The following is a 26,060-nucleotide window of genomic DNA, read 5'->3' on the forward strand; positions in this document are numbered from 1 at the left end:
TGAGCACTTATACCATGTCAAAACCTAGTGTAAGTGCTTCTGCTTGTTGGTAGTTAGGCACCTAACTCCTAGCACCTAACTCCTAGTATTCTATAACCTGCATGCCTAACTTCTAGGCTTGACTCTGACTCGCCCTGTTCCCCCCATATCCATACCCTCCCCCTAGAAGTTGTGCGTGATAGAATTCAGGCACACAGCTTCTAGAATAGTGACTAAGGGCAGTTGCACGCACAACTGCTAATTGCTGCCAATTAGTGCAGCCAATGATTGGCCATTAAATCCAACATACAATTATTAAATTAAGTTGTGCACAAAATGAATTATTCTATAAATTGCACGTGCAAATTTGCACATTAAGCCTAAATTTGGGCATGCAAGTTTATAGAATTAGGGGGCAAACCTGGGAACGCACATCAAATTTTTTAGGTGTGATAGAAAAAATACACAGCATGTATTAAAACTGGGAAACGGGAAGAGGGGTCCCCTCTTTACACAGTCGGACCTCTGGTTCAAAGTCATTTGTATTTTGTGACCCATATAGTTAAGGTGCTTACTGCCTGAGTGAAAACAAAATATCTGAAGTTAAAACTTGACCAATGCATGCCATTGAGCATGTAGTTTTCTTACTTATTTGAGAAGTTTTGTACATACTTTGAGCCTGTTTTTTACAAGTAAGTACGCTTGTCTTTCCTTTTTGAGAACTACAGCACTTAAAATCTATTTGCGTATGTTAATGTGGTACATATAGAGTACAATGTTCAGTGTATTGCTACAGACAACACTCTGAAAAGGTAAGGCATCCTTGTTTATTAATTTGTGATGTACCTCTTAGCAAAGTGTCATACACTTAATTTGAAGAAAGCTGAGTTAATATAATAAAGTTCATTTGTGTGACATTTTAGTGCTCATTAACTAAAATTAAGTTGCAGCTGAATACTTATGGAAGTAGATTCAACGCCCATATGAATACCTAATGGACTTTATATTGTAAGTATTATTGTAATGAACAAAATGTGGATGAATGATAATGGGACCCATCAGATAAAATGTTACCAAGTGTACTTATTCATTTTGATCACAAATTCCATGTATGAATATCTAGTAAAGGGCTTGTTTTACTAAAGTATGTTAATGCCTTGTTGCAAGTTACATGCTTAGTTGGTAAACCGTTCTCATTGACATTGACGGCTTGTGTGAAATAGGGTGCATAAATTACGTTGACATGCATGTGCATTAGTGCATGCTAACATGTTAATGCACTTTAGTAATAATAGCCCAAAGTTTTTATTTCTTCAGTTGACTAGGAGACAGAAAAGATTATCGGATTAAACTGAAAGAAGCGAAGAGGGAAATACAGCTAGCGAAAGCGCGAGCGGAAGAAAAAAATGGCTAAAGATGTAAAGAGAGGTGACAAGACTTTTTTCAGATATATTGGAGAAAGGAGAAGAGATAGGAATGGAATTGCGAGACTGAAAGATAATGAGAATGTCTATGTGGAGAGTGATGAAGATAAAGCGAACAATTATTTCTCTTCGGTGTTCATGGAGGAAAATCCTGGAGAAGGACCGAGGTTGGCTGCCGAGGGAACATCTGGGAATGGAGTGGATACTGCACCGTTTACGGAAGAAAGAGTTTATAAACAGCTGGAGAATCTGAAGGTGAACAAAGCTATGGGGCCAGATGGGATACATCCCAGGCTACTGAAGTAGCTCAGAGAGGTCCTGGTGGGACCTCTTAAAGATTTATTTAATAGATCTTCAGAGACGGGAGAGGCTACGTGAGATTGGAGACAAGCGGACGTGGTCCCTCTTCACAAAAGTGGAGACAGGGAAGAAGTGGGAAACTACAGACCGGTAAGTCTCACGTTGGTGGTAGGAAAAATAATGGAGGCGCTCCTGAAAGAAAGGATAGTTAACTTTCTAGAAACCGACGGGTGACAGGACCCGAGGCAACATGGCTTTACCTAAGGAAAATTCTGTCAAACGAATCTTATTGACTTCTTTGACTGGGTAATCAAAGATGAGGGACGTGTGCTAGATGTAATCTACTTGGACTTCAGCAAAGCCTTTGATACAGTCCCCCACAGAAGACTCTTGAATAAGCTGAAAGGGTTGAACTTAGGACTGAAAGTGGGGAACTGGATAAGAAACTGGTTGACCGACAGGTGGCACAGGGTAGTGTTAAATGGAATCCACTTGGAGGAAAGGAAGGTGAGCAGTGGAGTTCCTCAGTGGTCGGTGCTGGGGCCTATTCTGTTTAATATATTTGTGGGAGATATTGCTGAAGGGTTGGAAAGAAAGGTGTGCCTTTTTGTGGATGACACGAAAATAGCCAATGCAGTGGATTCCCTGGAGGGAGTAGAAATGATGAGAAGGGATCTCTAAACGTTAGAAGAATGGTCGAGGGTCTGGCAGTTAAAATTTAATAAAAGATAATCAATTAGGGTTATATTCTATGATAAGAGTACTAGCTCAATAATTGCATTCATTCAATGTACTCCAGGCTACCATTGATATACAACTATAATAATAGTTGTATATCAATGGTAGCCTGGAGTACATTGAATGAATGCAGTTATAATTTAATGCCAAGAAGTGTAGAGTGATGCGCTTGGGGTGCGGAAACCCAATAGAGAGATACCGGATAGGAGTGGAGAGATTAGTAAACTCAACTCAAGAGAGAGACCTTGGGGTGTTGGTGTCGGAGGATCTGAAGGTGAAGAAGCAATGCGACAAGGCGATGGCCGTGACCAGAAGGATGCTAGACTGCGTACAGAGGGGCATAACCAGCAGAAGAAAGGAGGTGTTGATGCCCCTCTACAATTCGTTGGTGAGGCCCCACTTGGAGTATTGTGTTCAGTTTTGGAGGCCGTATCTTGCTAAAGATGTAAAAAGACTGGAAGTGGTGCAAAGAAAAGCTACGAAAATGGTATGAGATTTGCGTTGCAAACCGTACGAGGAGAGACTTGCTGAACTGAACATGTATACCTTGGAGGAAAGGAGATATAGGGGTGATATGATACAGACGTTCAAATATTTGAAAGGTATTAATCTGCAAATGAACCTTTTCTGGAGACGGGAAGGCGGTAGAACTAGAGGACTTGAATTGAGGTTGAAGGGGGGCAGACTCAGGACTAATGTCAGGAAATATTTTTTCACAGAGAGTGTGGTTGATATGTGGAATGCCCTCCCGCGGGAGGTGGTGGAGATGAAAACGGTAATGGAATTCAAACATGTGTGGGATAAACACAAAGGAATCCTGTTTAGAAGAAATGGTTCCGTGGAATCTTAGCGGAGATTGGGTGGCGACGCCGGTAATTGGGAAACAAAATGGGAGCTGGGCAGACTTCTATGGTCTACACCCTGATTGTGGCTGAATAGATAGGGATGGGCTGGAGTGTAAATTTTAAGGGGCTTCGATGTTAGTTTCAGAACATAGTACAAGAACAGTATTGGGCAGACTTCTACGGTCTGTGCCCTGAGAAAGGCAAGGGCAAATCAAACTCGGGTATACATATAAAGTATCACATACCATGTAAAATGAGTTTATCTTGTTGGGCAGACTGGATGGACCGTACAGGTCTTTATCTGCCATCATTTATTGTGTTACTATGTTAGACAAATATGATATGAATCAGTAAAAGGGTGCTGTGAACGCATGGATAGATATTCTCTCTTTAATCTAAAAATGGTGCTTTTGCTTTTAGTTTACCATAAGTGACTGCAGGCCCACCCACTTTGGGCTCAGGCCCACCCAGTACCAGCATAGCTATAATGTGGCTGGCAGGGATCCCCAAGCCCCACCAGCCGAAAACTCCCAACAACTGTCCCTCCTGCATACCTTGTATGCCTGCAGTGAGCAGTGACTGATGCTTACTGCTCGCACCGGCCCCACAGCCTTCGCTCTGATGCATTCTTGCCTAGGCAGAAACAGGAAGTTGCATCAGAGGGAAGGGTATGGAGCCAACGTCAGCAGTGTGTATTAGTTGCTGCCCGTTGCTAATGAAAATCTGCTATTTAAAAGGTATGTGGGAGAGGGAGGATATTTGAGAGACCTTATGGCATGCAGGTGAGAGAAGGAGAGACCACATCATCTGTGGGAGGCGGGGTTCTTCTGCCCACCCATCTTGGGCCCAGGCCCACCCAAAATTGGGTGTCTGGCTACGCCCCCGTGTTACTGGCTTTCATGTGATATATTTACTAGTTTGCTGTATATATTTAAGAAAGATGCGGCCCATGGGGTCCTTTTACTTAGTTGTGGGAAGTGCTTGAAAGGGCTTACTGTGGGATGTGCTCAGGTGTCTTGTAGTGCGTTCCCAATTGGCACGCGCTACCCATGCACTAAAAATTTTAAAAAACTTTTTGCATGGAGGGGTCATGTCTGGAGGGGTGGACATTGAGTACTAGTGCTAACCGGTAGCAGGTACATTAACACAGGGTTACCATGGGAGCTCTTAACCACCTACAAAATAGGTGTCGGTAAGGTCTCCCATGGTATTTTTTGATAATGGCCGTACGCCAATGGCAACATTAGCATACAACCATTAATTGAAAAAAAAAAAAAAAACAGAAAATTAGCCATTTTCTAGATGCAGTAAAACTGGCCTTAGCACCTGGAGAAAGCCTGTATAAGGGCGGCTAAGGCCAACTTTTACTGCAGCTTGGTAAAACGATTCTTGTGTTTGTTGCGTCCTATAAATATTAGTCCAGAAAATGCTTTTTGAATGAATAGCTTTATTTAAATACATTCCTCAGCTGCAAAGTACTGCTTCCTGCTTGAAAGACAGGAGTGAACAACTCAGGGGTCAATTTTCAAAGGGTTCAGGCACCTGATTTTGAGAGTTAGTTTCTAAATTAGCCTCTTGGAAAATTTACTTGCACTGTGTGATTAAATATATGCTCCTAATTTTACTAAACTCATAAATTTAGGAGCCTAAGAAGTGGGTGGCAGCAGGGCAGATATAGGGTAGGTACAAAAGTTAGGAGTTAGCATTGATTTTTTGCACAGGGCTCCTGAATCACAAACCTAAATCTAGACAAATGAATAACAATTTAAATTTTGAGTTCCAACTTTTGGGTCCCTAAATCTAGGTGAATTTTCAGCTTAAAACTTAGGCTTCTAAGTTTGACTGAAAATAGGAGACACATTTTTAGGAACCTAACATAGGGACCTTTTTTAAAAAAATTGTTTATTTATAAATTTAGAATTTACATATTACAAGTGAAATACTTGACAAGAAAAACAGACTTAGGCATATTACAAAAAGGAAAATTAAGTAATAAGAAAAGAACAATTACTTGTCTTCTTTAGACCACTAAACTGGGGAGGAGTAAACATATTGATCTACTATAATAAAAGGCACCTCCAACGTTCTGAAGCTGACTCCGTGGCTTCACTCAAGGGTTTGTGGGTTCGCAACGGTGTAGATCGCTCTCTGCCCATGTCTCTCTGCCCATGTCTCTCTGCCCCACCCTCGCGTCAAAACATCATGATGTCGAGGGTGGGTAAAACACCGTAACGAACCAACGAAACCTTCAAGGAAGCCACGGAGTCAGCTTCAGAATGTTGGAGGTGCTTAAAGTTTGCCAAAGGTATGAGGAACACTGCTGGGTGGCTGCAGGGGGGCAGGGGAGACAGCAGAATCGCTGGGTGGCTGCAGGGGGGGGCAGGGAAGAGAGCAGATTTGCTGGGTGGCTGCAGGGGGGGCAGGGGAGACAGCAGAATCGCTGGGTGGCTGCAGGGGGGCAGGGGGAGAGAGCAGAATCGCTGGGTGGCTGCAGGGGGGGGCAGGGGGAGAGAGCAGAATCGCTGGGTGGCTGCAGGGGGGGGAAGTGAGAGAGCAGAATCGATGGGTGGCTGCAGGGGGGGCAGGGGCAGAGAGCAGAATCGCTGGGTGGCTGAAGGAGGGGCAGGGGAGAGAGGAGAATCGCTGCATGGCTCCAGAGGGAGCATGGAATACAGGAGAATCGCAGGGTGGCTGGAGGGGGGGCAGGGGACACAGGACAATCGCTGAGTGGCTGGAGGGGGGCAGGGGAGAGAGCAGAATCACTGGGTGGCTGGAGGGGGGGCAGGGGAGAGAGGAGAATCGCTGGGTGACTGGAGGGGGGCAGGGGAGAGAGGAGAATCACACACACTGTCTCTCTCACACACACACACTTTCACATAGTCTCACTCTCAGTCACACACACACTCGCACAGTGCTGCCAACCACGCAGAGGGGGAGAGGCAGGGAGTCCTCAAACCACAGGGGGGGAGGGGGTCCTCAGACCTGAGAAGGGGAGGGGGTCCTCAGACCACAGAGGGAGGGGGGACGTCTCTCTGTCACACACACTCTCTCTGTCACACACACTCTCTCACAGTCAGTGTCTTTCTCTCACACAGTCTCTCACACTATGTCTCACACTGTATCACATTCACTCTCTATGTGTCACACAGTCGGTCTCACACACACTCTCGGTCTCACACACTCGCACTAATACATTCTCTTGGACACAGAGAGTCTGTGTATTGCACACATACTCTCTCACACTCTGTCTCACACACTCTCTCTCTCACACACAGTGTATCTGTGTGAAACACACTCTCTCTCACAGTCACTGTGTCTCACATACGCACTCGCACACACTCTCTGCCTCACAGACACACTAGCACCCTGACCCACTCTCTCTCTGTCACACACTTACACTCACACATTCACTCTCTCTCTCTTTCTCTCTCTCACAGTCACTCTCACACACACTCTCTCAAACATACACACACCCAGGAAAACCTTGCTAGCGCCCGTTTCATTTGTGTCAGAAACGGGCCTTATTTACTAGTTAAAGTATATTGATAAAGATGAATATTGCTTTACACACATATCTTCAGACCTTATGAATCAAAAAAAAAAAACTCAATCGCGGATATCAAACTGTTTCTAACTTTTTTAAATTAACAAAAGCTCTTAATTGTTCCGTATTGAAGAAGATATATTTAAGCCCTAAGTATTTTATTACTCATTTACAAGGATAGTTAAGGTAAAAAGAAGCTCCTATTTCTAGGGCCTCTTTCCTAATGGCTAAAAAAGCTCTTCTTCTTTCCTGTGTTTGTCTGGTAACGTCTAAATACATCCAAATCTTTCATAGGGACCTTTTTATTAAAGCTTAGTGCACACACTAACAAAATTAGCGTGCACTAAATGCTAAAAAGCCCACAGGTATAAAATCAGCACACACCAAGAGGCATATTTTCAAAGCACTTAGACTTCGAAAGTTCCATAGGTTTCTATGGAACTTTGGAAGGTTAAGTGCTTTGAAAATATGCCTCTAATTCTGTTAGCGCCTGCTAACCTGTAGTAAAAGTGTCCTATAGGTTCCTAACTAACTAAAGGCCCTTTTACTAAAACTTATCACACCCTAACAGACATTAGTGAGCGCTAAGTGCCACGTGGCCTGTAGATAAAGCCTATAGGCACGCTAAGGTTTAGTAAAAGGCAGCAGTGTACCTACTTTAGTTGCCACTTGGGGCAGAACACCCCCTCCTCCGAGCACGCGGGTGCACGGAGCAAGTGTGCAGCTGTCGGCTCTCCCGGTTCCTACCTGGAACAAGAAGTTGACGTCAGAAGGGGCAGAGCCAACAGCCTCATGACTGCTCTGCAGAACCGTTTGCTGCCTGCACCTGGGGAGGACAGCCCCCACCACCCCGCCCTTGGTACGCTAGATTTAAAGGGTCCCTTACATAGGTGCCTAAATTTAGGAACTCAGGGGTCGATATTCAAAATGATTTAACTGGGCTGGAGCTGCTCTTGCATGGTTAAATTGCACTGGCCATCCCAACCGCTAATATTCAGTGGCATTTAACGAGATGATGCTACTAAATATTACCACTGACTGCCATAGCGCTAACCATTTAGTGTCAGGGTGGTCCGGGGTTGCTGGCGGTGCAGAGCTGGAAGCTGTCTGAACATCGCAGATATTTAGTGCCAGTATATGCTGGACTGCATATAGGGCAAGATTCTATATATCGAGCCTAAAAAAATCCGCACAGGAAAAAAAGCGCCTAGGTGTATTCTGTAAACCACACCTAAATTTAGGCATGTTTTATAAAACACTCATTTTCTGCGACTATATTTAGGTTAGCCATTTACACCAATGAAAACCTGGTGTAAATGCCGACACTTAAATTGTGCGCGTAACAGGCATATTATATAACACTGCACACATTCTATGAATGCCTACGACCTGCCCATGCCCCTCCCATGGCCACGCCTCCTGAGATCTGCATGGTACAATTTACGTAGACTACTTTATAGAATACAATTAGTGAGTAGTAAGCATAAATTCTAATTAGTTCCAATAATTGCTTGTTAACATCCAGTTATCAGCACTGATTGACTCGTTAACCAATTGAGTTGTGCGTGCAAATTCAGAATACGCTTAGATTTGTGTGCGCAACTCAAGTCGCACTATATAGAATTTTGGGATAATGTAGTCCCAACTAAGCCCAGTTAGCTACAGATTATTGGCTTTACCCGCTTATTTTCCAGGCGCCGCCAAACACCTTAATATTTAGTAGCAATACCTGGACAGTCGCTAATAGTGAATATTCAGGCCTAATTCAGCCCATGCTGGTCAGCACTTACAAAAACACTGACCACTATCAGTTGAATATTGCCACTTTTTTTTTAGGGGCCTTTTTTACTAAGCCATATAAGCGTCTACGTGCACCCAATGCACACCAAAATAGAGTTACTGCCCGGCTACCGCGTGGCTCTTGCGGGAATTTCATTTTAGATGCGCATCCAATACTTGCATCTGAAAAAATATTTTATTTTCAGACACGCACAGGTCATTACCACCCAATTACTGCGTGAGACTTTACTGCTAGGTCAATGGCTGGCGGTAAGGTCTTAGACCCAAAATGGACACGTGGCAATTTTCATTTTGCTGCACATCCATTTTCAGCAAAAATTTTAAAAAGTCCTTTTTACAGGCGCGCTGAAAAATAGATCGGTGCGCGCCCAAAACCCACGCCTACACTACCACAAGCCATTTTTCAGTGCACCTTAGTAAAAGGACCCCTTAATATTTCAGCTTCTCTGTTTATTTTGGTCCCATTATTTAATGGTTTGTTGTTTTGTTATTTTGCTCAGGTTTGCATTAGAAAATGTTTTGTACGCATTACTTACAAGATTAGGGCACAGGTTCTAACCCACTTTAAGTGGTCTTTAATTCAAAAGAGTTATTGCTAGTTTGTTTATTTTTTTTTTCTTATGAACAGTTTTATAATGTAGGAATCTCTAACATCTATATAAATAATTCTCACCTCCAACGTTCTGAAGCTCACTCTGTGGCAGGGAAACACTGAAGCCCTGTACTGTTGGTAGGCTAGGCTGTCAGCACCACTCACTCTCACTCATGGACACACCCTCAGCCACGCCCCATCCAGACATAATTCACAACCCCAATGTTCTATGAAGCCTCCACAACTCCCAACGTTCTAACTGCACGGTGGTGAAACCCAAATTCGCCCATGAGTGTTGGCCCCGCCCTCGCGTCACAATGTGATGACGTCGAGGGTGGAGCACTGACACTGAGCAAATCCCATCTCACCTCCTGCTCACCGCCGCTACCCCCCTCCGTACGATACAAAAACAAAACAAAAAAAACCAACCTGCAAAAATGCCCCCCCTTAAGGTCACAACACCCAGTGCCGGTCCCCCCTCTCCGACCGCCCACCCAACCAACAGACCTGCACAAGTGTCCTACCCCCCCTCCAGCCACCCTGCAATTCTCCTCTCTCCCCGCCCCTGCCGCCACGCCCCCCCCAGAGGCAGTCACCGCTCCACCCCCCCAACCCCTACGATGACTCCGCAGCCACTGCACCCCCCTTCCACACCCACCCAGGACGTCGCTGCTGCCGCTCCACCCTCTCCGAACGCCCACCCACCCAACAGACCTGCAGAAACAGAAAGAGATGATTTTAAGAAGCAAGACGGCACCGCAGGCAGCCAGCAGGCATTGGCTGTACACTCTGAAGCCGCGCCTCCTCTAGCCTGACATCAATGCCCCTGCTGGGGAACCCGGAGGAGCGCACCAACGTCACAGGCGAGAGGAGGAGCAACTTCAGAGTGTACAGCCAACGCCTGCTGCCTGCCTGCGGTGCCTTTCTTAAAATCATCTCTTTCTGTTTCGGCAGGTCTGTTGGGTGGGTGGCCGGACGGAGAGGGGGGAGCTACGGCGGCAGCGACGACCTGGATGGGGGTGCAGTGGCTGCGGTGACATCAGGAGGGGGGAACAGTGACGGACTCTGGGGGGAGGCGTGGCGCCAGGGGTGGGGAGACAGGAGAATCGACGAAAACCTTGCTAGCCTAGGGCCCGTTTCATTTTCTCGGAAACAGGCCTTTTTTACTAGTTGTATAATATAATATCTATGATGGAGAGTCAGAAGTAACCCAGCTTTGTAATGCAAATAAAATATGCCAAATAAAATTGTTCTTAAATCAGAGTCATTGGGAGGATTTCTTCAACTTTTAGTGCAGTGCAAACATAGTTCTAGTTTTTCACACTGTAAATACTATAATATTGTACTAGAGCAAGGGCTGTATCATTCCATGAGCATGTCTCATGATCCTTCAGCATGTTTATTCTGAACACCATAACTTCTGTGGCTCACAGAGACCAAAGCTGGCTTTCTGACTTGTTGTGAGCCAAATTCTTTAGCATTCAAAATCCATTTTGTGACCCGTGCAAAATGAGTTGGTGATCTCATTCTGTTTGCAATTGGCCTAATGTCCACATGTTTATAGAAACCAATAATCAGCAAATGGTGTGGTTCAGTATCCCAGAACAGGCAGTGAAAGTTCATTCAAAGGCAAGTGTTTTAGACTTCATGGAAACCAATTTTGGTAAGATTTATTTATTTTATTTTATCTTTAAAAATGTAGAACCCACTCTATTTGTAATCCTAGGTGGTTAACAGTTAAAAATAAAATTATATAAACAATTAGAAACAAAAAATAACAAATTATACATATAAACAAAACAGTCATAAAATTCATGAACCATAAATACAGACTGTAAACTGAATGCCTTAATATCAAAATCAAAACCATAAGATGGGAGGACAGATTGTGATCATTGGAGCTGTGCAGTACCTGGTGGAAGCAGCAGAGCTGGTGGAAGACACTACCCATTTCCATTGAGAGTGACATCACTGGCTTCTCTCCATAGCACTGACATATTATTGCAATGTGCCTAGTCAAGGGCAAAAGAGATTGTGATCATTGAGCTGTGTGGTATCTGAGGGAAGCAGTGGAAACACACGGCAGCTGGGGTATGCCCAAAGGGGTGTGTTGAAAGGGGCACGCCCCTTCAAAGTACCTAGAAGTACTTGGAAGGAATCTGGAAATTATATGAGACTGTTCTTATAGGGAAGCAGAAGGGTTCAGTTAAATTTAAGTTGGCCATTTCTACTCCTAAGATGAGAGGTCCTATGGATAGACCTCTTATGGCAATAGTACCAACAGTGAATACTTCCTCTGTGTCTTCTGGTGGCGTCTTGCTAGCCCCGAGGTACGAGTTCTCCAGACTCAACCCACAAATGTTGATATTCATCGCTCCGCTGGATAAAGAGCTGTGCCTTTCTGTATATAACTTAGCTTACAGTTTGCAGAATGGTGTCCTTTTAAGATGTCATATTTTGCAGATCCATAACAATTCACTACCACCACATGTATTCTTGAGCTGCAGGTAACCCTATAGGATCCACAGCCTTTCGTTATAAGAACTGGCGTAATAGTTTGCTGTATCATTTATTCCTTCTACTTGAGCTCAGAGATTCCATAGTACAGTCCATCTGGGAGGTAGACCCTGTGTCAACTGCAAAAAATTAGCTGATGATAAACAGATGTAACAATAAGGGAAAATGTACAGTATATGGCTGTATGTATTTTTCTCCTTGCTGTTCCTAATAGTACATCAGTGTCTAGCAGCCTTCTTTTCTATCAGCCAAAAAGAGTGAATGGTGGCTTTTTTTTAATCCATCTGCAAACCTAGGGTCTCTAGGCTGCGTTTCTGACCTGCTGTTTTTTTCCTATTTGCTTCCTGCACCTGTTCTAGTGCAAGAGGCACTCAAACCTTCTGGCACCAGATCCTGCCAGAGGATTAGAGCAATTTCTGGTATTTTCTGGAAGGGAGCCTAGAAGCAGAGGAGTTGAACCTTCTGAAGGGGTGTTGCTAATGGCAGTGGCATACTCCCCTGACTTGCCACCAAAAATGTGTCTTTGGAACCTCTCCTGCCACTGACCATACCTGTCAAGGGAGAGTCGCATTTCTACGAATGCCTGCAGCTAGCCCTGATGAGAGAGAGAGAGAGAGAGAGAGAATCAGCCTGTCTCTACCCAACTGGTTAGACATTTGTGGCACTTGCAAAGAGCAAGGATTCAGAGACTGGGGCAAATGACAGATCCGAAACCCAGTGCTGGCTTGCTATAGTGAGGAGGTGTGGGGACCTTTCTCACCCCGTACAGTCTCATTGGGAATGAGTAAGGGGAGTCTCGGGATGCTTAGCCTTATCACCCAGGCAGCCCATACACCACTTCTATGGGACACTACATCTGTGGAGGAGTGGAGGAAAATTTAGAAAAGAGCAAAACATCTTTAACTGTAGCAGGCTACAACAGCAAAGATATTTTATTTAAATTGTGTGACCATCAACTTGCATAAACGTAACATCTCATTGAACTGTAATTAACAACAGACTGACTGCCATCAGCCTACCCTGAGTAGTCTTGACTTTTAAGAAATATGAGCAGGAGGAATGAATATCCAATGTATATAAGTTGGCATTTGACATGAAAGGAGAAAGGGAATGGAACGATATACCATCTTTTTGTGGATACAACCAAAGTGGTAAACATATTATATACAGGTACCTATTTTGTACCTGGTGAAATGGAGGATAAAGAGGCATATTTTCAAAGCACTTAGCCTCCCAAAGTTCCATACGTTTCTATGGAACTTTGGGAGGCTAAGTGCTTTGAAAATAAGCCCCTAAGTAACTTTCCCAGAGTCATAAGGAGCTGCAGGTTCTCAGGTCGCTCCACTCCACTGTTTGTTGTCACTGTTCCTGAACTTTATCGGTTGAGAGTACAGTAAAGTTCCAGTTTTTAAGTTACTTTATGGTGTGGTATGGATTCTTGGGTGAGTGGACTGTCTGATGCTTAGCTCGTGCGACCCTCCAACCTTAAGGTTGGCCTTGGCCCTAATACCACCAAATAAATTTTTTGTGTGTCCTTCCTACCATCCCGGGCAGATACGAGGCAACCACCTAGCTCACATATACAACCAGGGGGTTACACTGAATAACTGAACTAACCACTGTGCAACATGCTAAGATACCTGACACCATTACTGAGGTGATTGGAATCCATTTAGCCTTATGTGCACCAGAGGTGAGAAGTAAACCATTACCCAGATTTTTGTCCCTTTTCCTTTTGTAACAATGGGTCTCTGCACTTCAGTAAGACTCAGAAGTCTTAATTATAGGCTCACCAAGTTTTTCACATTTTTGTCCTTCATCTTTTAACTTTCTTAGGGGCCCTTTTACAGAGCGGCAGTAAGCCCAACGCGGGCTTACTGCTCTCTCTTCCGGGACTACTGCCGGCCCAACGTGGCCACTGGCGGTAGTCCCGCCCTGCACAGTGATAACCCAGCAGTGGCATCACCACGCGCTGCCCGATTACTGCTGGGTTAGCCTGGGAGCCCTTATCACCACCACAGTGGCGATAAGGACTCCCTGCCACATGACCGTGCGGTAAGAGTTCTATAACCGCATGCCCATGTGTTCTGGGGGCTTTTTTACCCACTACGATAAAAAGAGCCCCATCGCTAGCGCAGGACCCTTTTTTCCGCAGCTTGATAAAAGGACCCCTTATTGATTATTAAACTACGTTGTTTTCATACTAGGTTGCACATTGTCAGAAATTCACTCTCAAGACATCAATGAGAAAGCCTGGGTGTGCTTCAGTTTAAGGCCCATTTTCAAAATTCAAGGCTGATGGGGTTTATTTTCCCCCTAAAATGGATTGTGAACTAGTATACACGGATGAGGGCTTCTCACTATTGCTGCAAGTATTTATTTTCCTTAGCAGCCTCAGAAATGAGCATGCTCCTGATCTCTTATAATGGGGAAGACTTCCCCCATCTGCTTCTTATTAGCATAAAATGAAGGTTTTTAGAGGTAACTGGGAATCTTCGTGAATATAAGGTAGGTCACAGTTTGGGTCTAATTTTGGACAGACACTAAACTGTCTTGGGATCCATGAAGGCCCACTTTAGATAGGTTGTTGAGATGACCTCCTAAATGTAGTAATGTCCCCTCAAAATAATAGCATCACTTTCAGTCACCCCGGACACGTGGAGGGGCATTTTAGAAAGGACGTCCAAGTCAGTATGTCACAAATGAATTTTCATCTCACACATATTTTATAACAGGATACAGCCTGTTCAAAAATACATGCAAGATGGACGTCCATGTGTTGGAAATGTCCAGCATGAACATCCATTTTACAAACTGAAATGTCCAAATTATGAATGGGGCAAAATGAGGGACATGAACCTCTGTGTGGCAGCATAGGGATATCCATCTTATAAAATGTCCGCATGGGCATTGATGTAGCGTAATAGCCTAATGGTTAAAGCAGCCAGCAGAGTGCCAGAGGTTTCTTGTTCAAGTCTCATTGCAGCTTTTTATAGTTTTTGTTTCTTTTTTCTTTCCCATTTGTGAGTACTCCAGGGACAAAAAAAATACCTATTATGACTTCCTTTATCTCCATTTACTGGAGAACTGCTCAATCAGAGTACCTTTGTATAACCTGGACATGCCAAGTACCAGGTCTAAATACGGACATCCATCTTTTTGGACATGGATGCCTCTTCCCCTTCTACAGTTGGAAAGGGACATCCATCTTTTGACCCCTCCCTAGTCCTGCCCAAAATACACCTAGACCACTCCCCCCGGTGATATAGACTTACCGCAGTGTTAGACATCCATATTCTGGCTTTATAAAATCAGTATTTGGATGTCCATGCAATATGGATTCTAAATGCCGATTTTCAAACATCCAAAACATTAATAGAACTTCTAAGATAAGCACCATATTTTCCTTGCAAAGTAACATGTAATTTTATACTGTTGGTAGTTCAATCAAGAAACCTGTTAGAAGTATGATTCTAGCTCTTAAAATAAGACAGCCTCTTATAGAAGTCTTACAAGACTAAGGGCCCTGTTTACTAAGCTGCACTGTAGGCATTCTAGTGTTTTTAGGAATACATGGGTGTCTCTAGCATTAGCGCATGCTAATTTTTAGCATGCACTAAAATCGCTAATGCACCTTAGTAAAGAGGGCCCTAAAAGTGCAATCCTTTTGTTAGTTTATCGCTGTTTGTACCGTAAATCTACATAAAAGCTTCTCAGTTTCAGATCATTCAACTAAGCAGTAAAGTTTATTTAAATTAATGAAATGTGCTCTGCTTTGCAGAATTGTTAATTTATGCTACTAATTGTGCCTTAAAAATTTAGAAAGCTCAGTTTCCAAAAGATTCTCATAGCTTTCGTTGTCTTTTAGGAGTTGAGAAATGCCCATAGTGAGCAACTCATGGGGATTCGTCGTGAAGAAGAAATGGAAATGTCCGATGATGACAATGAGGATAATCCTAGTAAAAAACTGAGAGTAGACGGATCAGGTAAGCATTGAGAGATCTCCACGGCATACGTAATATTGTAACTCTCTTTTAAAGCACAGCATAAGAAAAAGGGGGAAGGGCAATTCATATAGGGTGCACCTGCAGTTCCATGTGTTTGGCACGCATAACTTCAAAATAGGTGTCGCTTATATGTGCTTTTGCCATAAGTCTTATTCTATAAGGGCACACGTAAGTGGCTAGGGTGCTTTTAGGATGGGGTGTACACATGTGAGGGTCATGGGTGGATCATAGGCGTATTAATTATCAACATACTAGTAAAAGAGGCCCGTTTCAGAGCAAATGAAACGGGCGCTAGCAAGGTTTTCGTCGCCAACAGCACCCCCCTCCCTGGCCAACCCCTTCGTTGTTCTGCCATTGCTCCGCCCCCAACGGCATGATGTTTGATGCGAGGGCGGGGCCTGGAGTGATTTCCCCGCCTCCCTGCCTCCCTCCCTGCCAACCCCTTCGTTGTTCTGCCATTGCTCCGCCCTCGAGGGCGGTGCCCGGAGCGATTTTGGTGGCTTCACCACCACGAACCTTCGAACCTTTTTGAAGGAAGTCAGGGCTTGGCTTCACTGACGTCAGTGTCCTCAAAACGTTGAGGGTGAGTTTTATTATAGTAGATACAGCTTATAAACTAGTATAAGATGCATATGTTAACTGACACATATACGGAAGCCCACTTAACATCTGCCGTAGACCAGGCATAAATTTGCATGCTTTCTATTTGGCATGCTGATGTGGGTTGTACTATCATTTTATAATAGCATCGGGGCACCCTGATGCTGTTATAGGATAGATGCTCCCCGAACTGCATTGTGAACTCCAAAACAAACTAAGCACCCTTTTCTAGAATTGCCTCCTTAATTACAGTAACAGGAAATGCCAAACACACAACTTAATAGGGGCAATAGGGGCAACAAAAAACAGGGGGGATAGCAGGCGTCCGGTCTTTTGGTTGAGAGATGTCCTGCCTGAGCTTCATGGGAATTGTCAGTGAAGAAGGAAGGAAAGGCTAATGATATTCCTGAGATGAGGTAAACACATAGAAATCCTAAATCTCAGAAGAACTTACCAATAAGTAAGGAAAACTGGAGAAAATGTTTTTATTAGTAGATGTAACCTGTATTCCTGCTTTGCAGAAAGAAGAAAATCTGTTTAATATGAAACAGAATGCAAACTTGTTAAAATTGCTGATTTTATAAATTATATTAACTGCATTGTCAATTTCATTGAGTGCAACTGTGCCCCAAGATATATTAGATGTGCAGAAAGAAATTTGAAACATATAGCAGCAATAAGGTGCCTAATGGTTAGTGCAGCGGACTTTGATCCTGGCAACCCGGGTTTAATTCTCACTGCATTTCTCTGTGACCTTGGGCAAGTAACTTAGTGGCCCTTTCACAAAGACGTGTAAGGGCGTGTGCGCATGTAGCGCTCGTCAAATCAGCATTATTGCCAGCTAGTGTGTGCACCTGGTGGTAATTCTGAGTTTGGCGCCTGCCGAAAACCTGTGGTAAAAAATAAGTTTCTATTTTGTACTGCGGGGACATTCCTGGCGGTAATCAGCAGTTGGCACGTGCTGGACGGTTACGGGTAACGCGTGAGCCCTTACCGCTAAGTCAGTGGGTACCGTTAAGGTCTCAAGCCGTAAATAGACACACGCTGGTTTTAATTTTGCTGCACGTCCATTTCCCGCTCCTCCCCCCCCCTCCCAAAAAAAATCATTTTTTCCAGACGCGGTGGAGAAATGGTCCAGTGTGCGTCCAATACATTCACCCACACTCTTTTTGGCATGCCTTTGTAAAAGGGCCCCTTAACCCTCAATTGCCCCAGGTACTAAAAGCCCTCTAGGGACAGAGAAAGTACCTGCATATAATGTATAATGTGTACAGCGCTGCATATGTCTAGTAGCACTATAGAAATGATTAGTAGTAGTAGCAGTGGTTCTAATGCACTTGTCAATTATATATCAGCTCTAAGTATGGGCTCATAAGAATCTAGTATTTGAGTTTAACACAACATCCCCCCCCCCCCTCCAAAAAAAACCCCAAACTAGAAAACTAATATTCTTTGAACACAGTTTAGCAAGTCAGACACATATGTCATGTAGCCATGCTTGGTGCCAAACAGACCAACTCTCCTGGAATTTTCTGGAAAAGGTCCACAGGCATTTCATTGTCCAGGTATAATGATCTCTGCATTGCTGCAGCCCCTTCTCCCGCCTCAGTTTGTTTCTGTCTGAATATAAGCACGTAAGAGAGGCCATGCTAAGTCAGACCAAGCGCAGTAGATACACTTTCTCATAGCTCATTTTAGATCTATGTGGCTAATAAATTGCATGGGCTTTTCCTCCAGGAACTTGTCAAAACCTCTTTTGAATCCTATTATTTTAGTCACCTTGACCACATCCTCTGGCAACAGATTCTATGGCTCAATTATGTGTCAAATGAAAAATAGTTTTTTGACTTGTATTCACTCTGCTGGTTATTGGTTTCATAGAGTGGTAAAAAGTGGCCGTAGCACACCTTTACGTGAGTCATCCCCACGTGCTAAGGCCATTTTTACTACCACAGTAAAATGGCCTAAATTCCTATTTCTGGTATTAATAGCCACACACTAGTTTTGCCATTAGCGTGTGGCCATTAAAACAGATTAGTGCCAGAGACTTTACAACCACCCATTATGTAGGTATTAAGGGCTCACGCGCTAATCACTTGGTAATTGGTTAGCGTGCAACAATGTGGCTATACTGACCGATCAGTGCAGAATACACCCACTCTCTGCCCCTACACCAAAAAATAAGTATTAATTTTTAGCGCATGGGGAGCATTCACAAATGGCAAAATTACTGTGGGATGCCTCAGCACGCCCTGCAGTTTGCTAGTTTTTGCTGTGGTAAGCATGCATTAGTACTTAGCGCAGTTTTGTGAAAGGGTCCCTTAATTTTGTAAACTTCTCTCATATCCCCTCTCAGTCATTTCTTTTCCAAGCTGAACATAACCTGTTTAGCCTTTCTTCATCAGAGGTGTTCCATTTAGAGAATGACATGGGGAGAAAGTTTGTCCCCTCCCCATCCCCGTAGTCTCTGTCTCCATCCCTGCCCCGTTCCTGTGGGCTGCCTCGTCCCTGCGAGCTCCGTCCCCACCCTGACCCTGTGGGCTCTGTCTCCATCCCTGCCCCGTCCCTACGAGCTCTGTCCCCGTCCCCACCCTGTCCCTGTGGATGCCTCAAACACTTATGATTTTATATTTAAATCTTTTTATTAAAGTATAAAAAGGAACAATATTCTCTACAACTGTTGTTTATAAATCACAAATAGAAAACAAGAATAACAATGAGCAACTATAATACCCCCCTCCCCATGGTGCCCTCTACTCTTCCAATTCCAACAATAACTGACTTCTACTACCCCCAGGAACCCTAATCCACCAAAGGGTACAAAATACAACCTGCTCTGTATGCCCTAGTGGGGGAGAAATATGTCTTATGAAGCACAGTTACGATTTTTTTTATTGTGGATGAATAATAATCATCAACAATTTCAGGTTTCAGTCTAGCTCTCCTGTCTTCCACAGTCCTTCCTGCAATAGAAAATGTCCTCTCAGAAGACATGCTGGTAGCATGAATGCACAGGAGCCCCTGTGCAAGTTTTGCCAGTTTTGGCCAGCACTTTTGTTTGTTTTTTTTTCCAAAACATCAAAACATTGTTGTCTGCATTACAGAATGACACAGGGACAGACCCCGTAGGCTCTGTCCCCATCCCTTCCTTGTGAGCTCTGTCCCTATCCCCATCCCTGTGGTTATTCGTATGTCCCTGTCCCCATGTCATTCTTTAGTTCCTCCCTTTTTATCATTTTTTGTCACCCTTCTCTGAACCTTTTCGAATTTAGTTATATTCTTTATGAGATGAAGAAACCAGAATTGCACAAGCTTTCAAGATGTAGTCACACCATGAACCTATACAGAAGTATAATGATATTCTCAGCTTTTTTTCTCCATTCCTTTTTCTATAATCGTGCCATGCTTATTTCTTCTGGTCTGGATGGGTATTACAACCACTCCCCATCATGGATTGCCTTGCCGATAATTGTTCAAGCCACTCTGAACCATCTCAGCATCTGGAATCTACCTAAGACCAGCCTATCTCAGAAAGCCAACTTCAGAAATTCCACCTATTACCTACAGTCCTTCCTAATAACATGTCCATTGACCGTTTTTAGTCTCTCTTACCCTTTTCCTTTTTCTTCTTACCCCGTTCCTTCTCTCCTCTTTCAAGTAATTGTAATTGTATACCACTGGTCTGGCGATAGCCTTATCAGTACATTGTAAGCCACTTTGAGTCTGCATACATGTGGAAAAAAGTGGGGTATAAATGTGCATAAATAAATAAATAATCTCTAATATTATATTTACATTTTTGGCAGCTGCAGCACATGACTCTAAGATCTTTTCTTCAGTGTTGATTCCTAAACTAGAATCCAGCATTTTTAGTAGACTGGGACCCCCAGACATCTCAGGAGAGAAATGGGGCACCCTAGGGGGGCACTTCTGTGGACCTCATATAAATGCTCCCAGGTACACATCTCACTGTTGCTTCCTTATCTTGTTTGCTGAACCCTCCTCCCCCCAAAACCCACCACCGCCAACTGTACACCACTACAATAGCCCTTATGGGTGAAGGGGGCACCTGTATGTGGGTACTGTAGGGTGTGGATGAGTTGGGTTTTTTTTTTTGGGGGGGGGGGGTGTCACAGTTTCCACCACATGTGACAGGTAGAGGGAGATATGGTCCTGAATTCCCCACTCCATAGTGCATTGCACTGACCAGTAGACTACTCCAGGGATCAGCATGCTGCTTTAATAGACCTGGCTATAACATCTGAGGCTCTCATAGAGACTGGTGTGTAATATATTTTGTTCACATTTTGGGGGGGTGGGAGGGGGTCAGTGACCACTGGAGGAGTATTGGGGGCTCATCCCTGATTCTCTTGTGGTCATCTGGTCAATTAGGGCACCTTTTTGTGTCTTATTCATTCTCAAAACAGGTCTAGCCCAAACCATTTAGATGTTTGCCCTTGACATTTGCATTTTGTTTCATTGTGGTTGTAAAATGTCCAAGTGTTAGGCACACCCTAATTCTGCTTCCACAAAGCCGCTGACACTCCCCTTTGTGTATTGGACACATTGGAGATGGAATGCATAGATAAATGTTTGCAACACAGGTTTCAAAAATACCGATTTGAGCGTTTTGAGAAGAAATCTGTCCAAATGTGCTTTATGACACTTTTTAAAATATTTTTCTGTTTCAAAAATGAGCCCCATAGTAAAATAGTAAATCGCGGCAGATAAAGGCCAGGATGGCCCATCCAGTCTTTCCAGAAAGGTGGCCAGGGTTGTCATGACAGCTGATTCCAAGGCAAGGGGAGGAGTAGGGAAACACGCGCAGCTGTCACCCCCTGTGCTACGGCCCCCTTGACCCCCCCCCTCCGCGAACTCGTGCCCCCCCCCCAAACCGCCGAAAACCGCCCCCCGCCGCCGTTGTGTACTACCTGTGCTGACGGGGGACCCAAACCCCCCACAGCCGAAGTGCTGTTGTTCCCTTTGCGTTCCTTCCTCATCTTCTCTGATGTCAGACGCACGCAGAGGAACTTCCAGAGAAGATGAGGAAGGAACGCGAAGGGCACAACAACACTTCGGCTGTCGGGGGTTTGGGTCCCCCGTCAGTACAGGTAGTATACAATGGCGGCGGGGGTGGTTTTCGGCGGTCTGGGGGGGACGGATTCGCCGAAGGGGGGAGCGAGGGGGCCGTAGCGCGGGGGGGGAGGAATTGCCTGCCTAGGGCCCGTTTCCTTGCCTACAGAAATGGGCCTTTTTTACTAGTTATTCTATAACAGCGGGCATAAATTGAAGGAACACCCCTGGTCTGCCTGTGATCCTCCCTTGGCCTCGCCCCCTTTTTGAAGCCGCATATAAAATTTACGCATGGATCCCGGCACCTAAAAATGCATGCGTAAATTTTAATTGATGCAAATTAGCGTGGATAATTGATTATTACCACCCAATTATCAGTGCTAATTGGCTTGTTCAATTAAATTGCATGTGCAAATTGCAATTCTTAACACCATATATAGACTTTGAGGGTATTTTTGTATGTTATATACCTGTTCTTAGATGCATTATCTTGGCGTTTGTGGTGTACAGTCAAGTTAAGCAGGAAATCAGAGACAGCAGGGAAATATTCTCTATTCAAATTCAGGCAAGTTTAAAGAGGGTTTGTACTACAACTCCCAAAAGGCCAGATAGCCTATAGCCAAGGAAGCAGGGCTAAGCAGAGCTGTAGGAATCTGATAAGTCATCAGGCCTTCAGCTGGTCTCATTAGCACTGCATCCTTGGAGAGAGGAAAAGGAATTTAAAGCAAGGGTATGTCATGGTAGCAGAGAGGAAGAAAGAGGGGGCAAAGCCTGAGAGCCAAGGGCCTGAGACTCCCTTGCCATACCCAGGTTGAGAATATCACATCATTTATTTATTTATTTATAACAGCATTTATATCCCACATAATCCAGAGAAGTCTGATTCTATGTGGTTTACAAAGATAGATGGTTACAGGTCACAGAAATGGCAGTGCTATGAGTAGATGGTTACAAGGTTGTAGAGGTGACAGTGCCATTAGGCTATATTACAGATAAGGTGACGTTGTATAAAGAAAATCATACAGGAAAAGATGCAGTACATAAATGAAGACATTATCGCGGAAGGTAGTAATGATTGGGCTTGATGGGCTAATGATGGATGAGGCTTAGTGGTGAGGGTGAGCTGAAAAAAAAATTAAACAGAATTGGGGATCAAGGGGAACCCCTGTGCACACCACACCCAGGGGACCAGGCAGATGATGTTTCAGCTTGTTGTTTATTATTATTATTAACATTTGTATAGCGCTACCAGACGCACGCAGCGCTGAACACCTGACATAGAGAGACAGTCTCTGCTCAATAGAGCTTACAATCTAAAAGTAACAGTTTAACTTCTGTTTCACCGAAATGAGGAAAAGCAAGACATTACTGAACTTGAGATTCCAACAAAATCAAGCTTAAGCAATAGCAGATCATGATTAACTAAATCAAAAGCTTCATTAATATAACTGGAACTTTTTTTTATACAGAGCAGTTTGTAATTTGTTAACAAGAGGCAACATACAAGTTTCAGTGTAAAAAATCTATGAAAACCAGAATTTTTTTTAAGTCCAACAAATCAAATCTAAATTAGGGGTGAGCAACCATGGTCCTTGAGGGCCACAACCCAGTCAGGGGATTTGCTGTCAAAATGGCTGGTACGACTTCCCACGGCAGCCTCGTGTGACTGCCACAGGAGATCGCGGCAGCCGTTTTGAGTTTGGAGCCAGCATGGGCAGGAGCAACTGGGGATTGCTCCTGCCCATGCTGGTTCCAAATCTCAAAATGGCTGCCATTATCTCCCATAGCAATCTTTTTTTTTTTTTTAGTGCATGGTGTGCGTGCACAGAGTGCAAAATTACCACGAGACACCTCAGTGCATCCTGCGCTAAGCCCTTTTAAGTTGTGGTAAGCGCATTTTAGTGTTTACTGCCTATTTTCTGCAACACGACCTATTTTATTCCTATGAGCTGTGCTGCAAATAGCAGGCCTCTTTTACGAAGCTGTGGGAAAAGGGGACCTGCGCTGGCATCAGCGCATGTTTTTGATGTGTTCCGAGGCCCTCTTTTACCGCAGAGGGTAAAATTAAGGTCTTTCTTTTTTTCAGGAAATGGCTGCATTTCAAGTGAAGCACTTGCCACTTGGCCATTTCAGGTTGGAGCACTTACCACCACCCACTAAGGTGGCGGTAAGAGCTCCCGCACTAACCCAGCTGTTACAAGGGCAGCGTGCAGCACTGCCCAATTACCGCAGGGTACACACTGGATATGATGCGCGCTGGAGGTGGGAACTACTGCCAGGGTAGCCCGGCAGTACTTCCTTTTTAGCAACTGGAAAGCCCGCGTTTGGCTTACCGCCAGTTTGTAAAAGGGGTCCAGCATGCACTAATCTAGTGGTTAGTGCAGTGGACTTTGATCCTGGGGAACTGAGTTCAATTCCCACTGCAGCTCCTTGTGACTCTGGGCAAGTCACTTAACCCTCCATTGCTCCTGGTACAAAAAAAATAAGTACCTGAATATATGTAAACCGCTTTGAATTTAGTTGCAAAAACCTCAGAAAGGCAGTATATCAAGTCCCATTTCCCTAGTAAATGGGCGATGTGCTTTGTCAGTTTTTTGTGTTATATGTTTTGTTTATGAAGTAAACCATTTTGAGTCCCCTTTTGGGGGAAAAAAGTGGTCTATAAAACTGAAAAGCCAAGCCTTTATTTAGCATATTTTGCATACAGTGAAACTTTTATATGTAGAATCCACGAAAATTATGTACATTGCTAACAAGTGGAGAAAGCATGCAGAGCATGGTTCATGGAATTCTTTTCAACCACTCTACAAGTAAATACATGTGTGTATGTCTGTCTGTCTGTCTGTGTATGTCTGTGACTAGATTTGCGGGTGGAGTAGTTGTAGGGGGGCTAGTTTTTGGAGTTGGGCCATTTTATGGGCTATTGTATCATTTGCGGGTAGGGTTGTTTTGGGGTATAGAGAAGTTTCAGGATGATGGGGCAGTTGTAGAGGGTTTGTATTTGGGGTGGGAGCAGTTTGTGGTGGGTAGCTTTTGGAAGTGGGGTAGTTTACATGGTGATGGGGTAGTTGAGGATTAGTGTTTTGAATTGGGGCAGTTTGCAGGTGTAGTTTTAAGGGATGGGACAGTTTGGGTTGGTGGGGCAATTGCAGGGAGTAGTTTTTGAGAATAGGGCAGTTTGCGGAGTGGGGGGATAGTTTATGGGTGTGGAGGCAATATGCAGAGTGGTGGGCAGTTGCGTGGAGTGGGTGGTTTTGGGGAATGAGGCAGTTTGTGTGGTGGGATATATGTTTATGTTTGTTAGGTATTTGGTATACCACCTTTCAGGGTTAGAATCAAAGTGGTGTACAAACAAAAGGAAAGAATATGAACAGAAGTGTTTTGTATTGTCTGGAGATTCTTCAGAGTAATTTCAGGTACACTAGTGTAGACTATATTACAGTAGTCCAATTTTGTTGCAACCAGAGCATACAACAGGGTAGCATAGTGGTTCCCAAACCTGGTTCTGGAGGTAACCCAGCCAGTCAGGTTTTCAGGATATCCACAATGAATATTCATAAGAGAGATTTGCATACAGTGGAGGCAGTGCATACAAATCTCCCTCATGAATATTCATTGTTGATATCCTAAAACCTGACTGGTTGGGGTGCCTCCAGGACCAGGTTTGGGAACCACTGGGGTAGCACAACTAATGTCATCTAAATAAGGTCGGGTAGAACAAACAAGATGCAAAGAATAAAAACAGGAGCGGATAACTGAGAAGATTTGGGACTGAAAAGAAAGCATGGAGTCAAAAACTGCGTCAAGGTGTTTGAAAGAGTCAACCAGTTGTGTAGTTGTGGGGGGTAGGTTTTGTACATTGGGTAGTATGTGTGTGTGGGGGAGGGGTAGGGGCACCTTTCAAAGTGCTTTGCCCTTTTCTCTAATTGCCACAGAAGCTGAAACTCCTTTTCCAATAGAAATGCAAAGGTCCATTTGTTAGTGATGGTGGGAGGAGCTTATTTCTCTGGAACCCTTAATCCAATTTTGCCCAATTTAAAACTCATTGTGTCTTTTTACTTGTTTTTCATCAAGCTAAGTTTCATCCCATTCCATTCCATTTTCAGAGAGCTGTTTTTTATTCTGCCTCCAGACAGATAGACAGACATTATTTATTATTTATTTTATTTTAAAAACGTATATACCGCCTAATTAACTAACCTCCCCCCCCCCCCCGTTTACTAAGCCGCGTGGCATTAGCGCACGGCTTAATAAACAGTGGGGGTAAGTGGTTTACAAAAGACACATACAATCATATTATACAAAACTTAACATACAAACAAGCAACACTTTCATATAAAATCACAATTCAATTCAGGATATTTAAGAAGGCATAGCATTTCAAAACTCAATAAAGCGCTGCCACAAACAACCATGTTTTGAGAAGTTTCTAAAATTGCATCACGTTGATACAGTCGTAAATGACCTGTAAATGTGTTCGTGGAAGGACGACCAAGGATTCCAAAGACTGAAAGGATATATAAAAATAAAGATGTTTATTGAGGTGTAAAGTATCGACACAACGTCGTGTTTCAGCCGTTAGGCCTGCATCAGGAGTCTATAATCAAATTTTGAATACATAAATTATAAAAACAATATAAA

General features: G+C 43.9%; 1 protein-coding gene across 5 annotated transcripts in view; it reads left to right on the forward strand.

Moving 5' to 3' along the window:
• ENOX1 (ecto-NOX disulfide-thiol exchanger 1) overlaps positions 1-26,060 on the forward strand; it is a 661,896-nt gene that overhangs the window by 522,589 nt on the left and 113,247 nt on the right. For all 5 annotated transcript variants that reach the window (XM_030200535.1, XM_030200539.1, XM_030200536.1 and 2 more), the window contains exon 11: positions 15,608-15,725. In XM_030200535.1, the coding sequence (XP_030056395.1) occupies positions 15,608-15,725 (118 nt within the window). The remainder of the gene's footprint in view (positions 1-15,607; positions 15,726-26,060) is intronic.

The sequence above is a fragment of the Microcaecilia unicolor genome, chromosome 4 (assembly GCF_901765095.1).
Source record: "Microcaecilia unicolor chromosome 4, aMicUni1.1, whole genome shotgun sequence".
In the NCBI taxonomy this organism is placed as follows: domain Eukaryota; kingdom Metazoa; phylum Chordata; class Amphibia; order Gymnophiona; family Siphonopidae; genus Microcaecilia; species Microcaecilia unicolor.